General features: G+C 36.3%; 1 protein-coding gene across 3 annotated transcripts in view; it reads right to left on the bottom strand.

The window, feature by feature from the left end:
* ankha (ANKH inorganic pyrophosphate transport regulator a) overlaps window positions 1-6,440 on the bottom strand; it is a 22,455-nt gene that overhangs the window by 12,266 nt on the left and 3,749 nt on the right. For all 3 annotated transcript variants that reach the window (XM_016477771.1, XM_016477770.1, XM_016477769.1), the window contains exons 2-4: window positions 3,945-4,161; window positions 3,741-3,859; window positions 3,203-3,286 (exon numbers count right to left, since the gene is read on the bottom strand). In XM_016477771.1, the coding sequence (XP_016333257.1) occupies window positions 3,203-3,286; window positions 3,741-3,859; window positions 3,945-4,161 (420 nt within the window). The remainder of the gene's footprint in view (window positions 1-3,202; window positions 3,287-3,740; window positions 3,860-3,944; window positions 4,162-6,440) is intronic.

Here is a 6,440-nt window from a genome sequence, read left to right on the forward strand (position 1 = left end):
GTATCGGCAAGTACCAAAAATAAAAGTATCGGTATCGGGCGAGTACTGGAAAAAGTGGTATCAGTGCATCCCTAATTCAGTTCAATTTGATGATGACCGTTTGTGGACTGCAGTCTTCAAGTCATTCCACAGATTTCCAATTGGGTTTAAGTCTGGGCTCTGACAAAGCCATGCAAGAACATTCACCTTTTTCTCCTTCAACCACTGTGTGGTCAGTTTTGCTGTGTGCTTTGGGTCATTGTCATGTTTGAAAGTAAACCTTCTTCTCATTGATGACTTTCTGGCAGAGGACAGCAGATTTTCCTAAAAAATGTGATGGTATTTTGCCCCATCCATTTTCCCTTCTATCCTGACAAGTGCTACAGTCCCTGCTGAGGAATGGTGCATTTGGATGGTGAGCTGTATTGGATTTCAGCCATATAAATTGTTTGGTGTTGAGGCCAAATAATTCAATAACAAGTTTTAATCTCATTTGCCTCAGAATCTATAAGGTGTGTTTTTGGCAAAGCTCAGTCATGACTGCATGTGACCTTTCTTGAGAAGTGGCTTTTTTTCTTGCAACCCTCCCATACAAGCCACATTTGTGGAGAATTTGTGATATTGTTGTCACATGCACACAATGACCACTCTTTGTCATAAATTCCTACAACTGCTTCAGAGTTGGAGGGTCTGTGTTGTACTAAATACCTTCCACATAGACTTCACTGTGCTTCTAGGCATTGATAAAGCCTCTGAGATCTTTTGACAGTGGCTACGTTTACATGCACAATTTTTGGTTCAATCGGACTGAATTCATTCCGATTGATGAATCTGAATGTAGTGTTTACATAATCGCTAAATAAAGTGATAGGGTTGATGTGCGCGTTTATATGTCACAATCTTAAAATCGGAATTGATATTTTTTTTACATGCACACACTGTAGAGTTTCTTACTGTTTGTGCATAATAACCACTCTCCAACATGGTTTCTTTATTTGTTTTTAACAGAATTAATATTTATCCATTTATGGATAAAACAAGGACAGGTGGAAGGTTATCCTGCTCCACTTCACAGTGAAAGGAGAGTTCCCTTTCATGGGAACTTCGAACTGCGTCCTCTAGGGGTCGCTATGGGGAACGCCTCGTCGTGACCCGTGTCTGAAGCATACATTGAAAAAACACCAAACCATGGTTACATAAGTAACCTGAGACGTTTTATAATGAAAGGACACGCATTTATACAACACTATATTCAAAAGGAAGAGCCGCTCGTTCCACGTGTCATACGTCATTACGCTATTTCTGCGTCATTGCACATGCGCAGTGCTTCCAGTTTCGGGGTTTCTTGCCACCCATAGTTGATTGTTTGCTTCATTTGCACTAGCAAGGACTGAAATGCTCCAGGAAAGCTCTTTTCACGCTGAGCTAATCAAAATGACTGACAACAGCTGATCACAGTTGAAAGTCACATGGGTTTGTGTGCCATTGAGAAGGTGATTGGCTACACCTGATTGAGTTTACAAGTCATTTTGAGGAAAGGGTGATACTTTTTTCAACTCAGTGATTTCTGTTTATTTTTTTCTGACATGTTGGTGTTATATCTTTCACTTGGATGTTAAAGCAAAAACAAAAGCAGTGTCCGTCTTTATTTCAGGCTGCAAAGCAACAAAATGTGATTATTTTAAAGGGAGGTGATACTTTTCTATACCCACTGTAAATTCTTCAATTCAGTTGATTCATTTGCATAGTCAGATATTTTATTTATGTTGCCTTATCAAACTTTTGCTGCAGCAGCAGTTTATTTCTGCATTGTAAATGCATTTAAATTCATAATATTTTTTCAAAACAACATCTCTTAATCTTCAGCAGAGAAGTGTATTGTACCAACTCTCACGAAAAGTGAATCAAACTGACGCTTTCCATGTTCTTTGTGATTGGCTGTTTGCTGCAAGTGTCACACTTTCAGGTGCACGTGCTCCAGAGTTAATCAGAAACTCTGGATCAAACCCTGAGTTGACAGAGGATGTTTATATCGAGTGCTGTTAGCCTGCTGAACCTGATCTAAACCAGGCGGGATATTGTTTGGTTTTGTCAAATCTAAACCAAGTCTGAAACAAAAATCATAATTGTCGATTATTCTCTTGAAATTGTAATTGCGATTATTAATTACAATTACCACAATTTACATTGAATGATGTTTATACCATTGTTAGAAGCAACTGCATGCCATATTTCTATATGAAAATAAAGAAGCTGAACACACTCACTTTTATTGCTTTTCTATAGTATTAAGTCTCAAATGTCAACTATACATTAATGGGATTGGTTTCTTCTTTAAATAAAAAAAGTTAAAATTTTATTATAATGTTATACTAAAACTAAAATTTAAACAATGGAAAAACCCTTAAGCTAACCTGTATAAAAACAAAACAAAAAAAACACATCTTAAGCACGCAGAATAACATAAGTGGACTTTGAACGATTAATTGCCGCTTTGAACGATTATGTAATTGTGGCATCCGTAATTGTAATCATGATTAGAAATTCGATTAATTATGCAGCCCTAGTAAGCATTAGATACCTCTTTCAAAAATATTTTAAAAAATCATACCGACCTCAACTTTTGAACAGTAGTGTATGTACCATTTGACATTGTTTTGATATTATTGTTTATTTTAATCATATCTTTGTGGGCTATAAATAAAGAAATAAGACAATTTGTTAGAAATAAGGCAAATTGTCCATTCAAGGTCAAAGACAATGACTACGTTTACATGGACATCAGTAATCTAATTATTTACCTTATTCTAATGACTTTAGCCGGAATAAGGTAATCAAAAATCTCTGTTTACATGGTAGATTCTTAATCAGAGTATTGTCTTAATCGTATTAAAATCGGAGTATTGTTGTCCATGTAAACGTACTGAGTGACAATGCTGGGAAGCAGTAATTTCCCTTTGCTTGTTTGTGCTAATCAGAAGGACAACTAAACAGAAATATACAACTAAGATTATTTAATAAACTCTGATCAGTTGTAACATCACTTTATCTCCTGCTTCCTGCTTTTTCTCTGTCTCTTTGCTCATAAGAGATTTAATAAATGTTTAACATTTGAATATCTGACCTAAATTTGACATTTCAAACATTCAACACTTTTTTTTCAATTGTGGCACAAGGGGTGATGACAGGAACTTAGCATACAGCAGATTATAGAGTTTACAACCTGTGCAACAACATCAGAGATGGAGGCAGATCCCACTAGCAGGCTGTGCTTGTGCTTCAGGAGGATTCCAGCATGAATCCATGCCTTTGGAGCAAAATCAAATTAGTACAAATGAAAAAAAGTATGTACCATTCTACTTTGACTATTTCTGCAGTATGCATACTGCGTACAGTGAATTATCTGCATGCATGGAATACCACATGGAAACTATACTATAATAAAACTGCCAACAACTGCAGTATACAGAATATAGTGCTCAAAATTCTGTATACCACAATGCAATGTGCTAAATGTGACCGTCCATTTGCATTTTATAACAACAATAATAACAATTAGCTGCAATTCTTACACCTCTTGTTTGACTGCAAGATTTACTGCATTTTTACACAAATCAGATTAATAATTTTCTTTGCATAGCCCATGCTATTTCACCAAAAATTGTACGTAAGCAAAGTATGCAGCAAAAGCTATTCCAATTCTAATCCAAAAGATGATCTTGAATCTCATATTAAAGTTTTAATATGAAGTTCTTACTCACCATTGCATCTAATAATGGAAATACTGCGAGGTACAGGAATGCCTTTCTCGTCTTGTTTCCAACTGAATCATCCACATGGTGGAGCTTATTTATGATGTAGTAGCCCAGATCTGTGTAAGCTGGGGAAATGTGACAGTTTTTAATAAAGGCTTTCCAATGAAGAAATCTAGTGAACTAGAAATAGTATTCACAGGACAAACACACCTATTAGGATGTGGAGGCTGATGGCAATGACCCCAGCCACAACCATACAGAGGACCGCCTTGGTTCTCTCCTTCTTACTGTTGACAAACACGAGTCCCACATTTTTGAAGTCGCTCATGGGTCCAGTGAAGAACTTCATAAGCGAGTATGCCAGACCATAGCTGGCCAACATCTCAACCCTGTCCTCTTTCACAGAAGCGATGCCCCTGTTTAGTGCCTGAAGCAGGCATGAGAAAGAGAAAGGGCACGTTTCATTGCTGTGTGTGTGTGTGTGTGTGTGTGTGTACATGTATAAAGACAGCTCAAAACAATTAAGAGACCACCTAATTATCACAGTATAACACCAGACAATTAAACAGGGATAGGAAGCAGAAGTGATTGTGAATCAGTTTTATCTTCTTTAGTGCAAGTGACAACAGGTGCACTAGAGAGGCAAAAGCAAGACAACAAAAAGGAAATGGTTTTGCAGGTGGTGGACACAGACAATTGCTCTCTCTTTATCCTTCCTGACTTAACTTATGTTAGCTTATTGTTGTCTTTTCTGAGGAAAATTATGTTACGTGACTATTCACAAGCTGTATTATTGATGGTATAAATGCCTGGAAATAATACTTAACGTTTTCAAATCCATTTATTATTAGTAGTGCGTCAGCCACCTAATAATCGCAATAGGCTTTGTGCTTGTTATTTTTAATATAACACAAAGTCTCAGCCTTTCAATTCTGTCGATTTTATCACAGAATACAAACAAATAATGTGTTTTTACGCTTTTTACGCTATTGCATGAGATCACTGTATTCACCTCAGTTCAAGTGGTGAATCAATCATCTTTTCCTCTTTTCTATTAGTTATAGCACAAAACAAACATTAATGAATATCAGGCATGTTGACAAAAATCAGAACAATTTAATAAAATGAATGTAATCAAGTCTCATGTAATCGATCAATCAATGTTTCGGGAAAAAAAAAAATAGGTCAATAAAATAGCTTGTGAATCGTCGTAACAGTCTGTGGGATTACAAATTGAAGAATCTGTTTAAAATATGCTGATCCTATGTTCTGACATAGCATCACATGAAAAACTAAGGTGAAGTACATTGTATTTAGCATTTAAGGTAAATTACATCAAACAAATGATTATCTTAAGCAAAGTGTAGCAAGAGGTTCCTGTCTGCTTCGACGAGGAAAAAGTTTCCTACAAGTCGTAACAAAACATTCTTTGCCAACATTGTACATACTTCAAACTTTATAACTTCCTTTTATTGCTGTTTTTCATGTTGAATCCGTGTGAAGAATGCAAGGTTAGTTGGCTTTTTTTCACATTAATTAACTTTATACAGGCAATATAACATGGCTTTCTTCTCATAAAATATTAAGACTTTAATCTCTTAATTTTAGATTTTTTTTTTTTTTTACGTGGCACTAAAACAGCTGTATTTATTAAACTACTGCATGCAAGCACAATCTTGGCACAGCGGCCCAAATGCATTAAGAAAAAACTACTCACTCAATTTAATTGCATTCTCCAAGCCTTTCTTCCAGCAAATTCTCGCACAATGTCTTAGGTGTTTAATCTAAGGTTTTATGTATTCTCAATGGTAAGAATGGCTAGTTTCGATAGTCTGCTCTTTGCCATGGAGTTCAGCAAATAATTTGTATTAGCTTCAGTTTTGAAAATGAGCGCTCCACTGAAGCCACAGTAACAGAAGAGAATTAAAATGAAAGAAAGAGAATTAAAAGGGTGCAGGTGTCGCTGTAGCTAGATTTTATACAGCTGTGATACAGTCTTTTCAACTAGCTGGCTACCAACTTCACAGTTTTTTTAATTATTATTTTTTATTTTATTTGGCCACGGTGATGCAGCATTTGCACATAGTTAAAGATTATGCAGTTCTATGGCATTTACGGCAGCAATATAACAAATGCCCACAAGAAATTATGGAGGAAATTCTGGGAGACAGGCTGTTACATAAGGAGAGCAGGACAGGGGCAACAACCAGTAGTCGAACCAGCATAGGCGTAATTTGCGGGTGGGACGGGTGGGACATGTCCCCACCACTTTTTGCCAGGGTCGATATTGTTCCTACCACTTTTTGAAAGTAATTGAAAAATATATTGCAGAAGGTACGTATTAAAGGGAAAACAAGATCAACAAATCATTCTTCATAATCTAATTAGGGTGATAAAAAAAAAAACATTTGACTCCTTATGCATGCATAACTCGTGCAGTGCAATAACGACGTGATTTGCAGCTGTCGCACTTTTCCTAACGTCATTAGGCTATAGCATTGTATTTAAAAAAATGGAAAGCTTCCATGTGCTAAGTAGGCCTGCCCTCTACTAAAGATCTTTCTAGTCAACTAGTCGCACGTTATATTAAATTGATTAATATAATAATATATTAACCATACTTCAATATAGGCTATAGGCAGACGAATTAGGATAGAGCCTATTCCGCGCTCAAGCTCGCGCATAAAGCAATTGCCTCAAAGCACC

This window comes from Sinocyclocheilus anshuiensis, unplaced genomic scaffold (genome assembly GCF_001515605.1).
Source record: "Sinocyclocheilus anshuiensis isolate Anshui unplaced genomic scaffold, SAMN03320099.WGS_v1.1 scaffold1924, whole genome shotgun sequence".
NCBI classification, from domain to species: Eukaryota; Metazoa; Chordata; class Actinopteri; order Cypriniformes; family Cyprinidae; genus Sinocyclocheilus; species Sinocyclocheilus anshuiensis.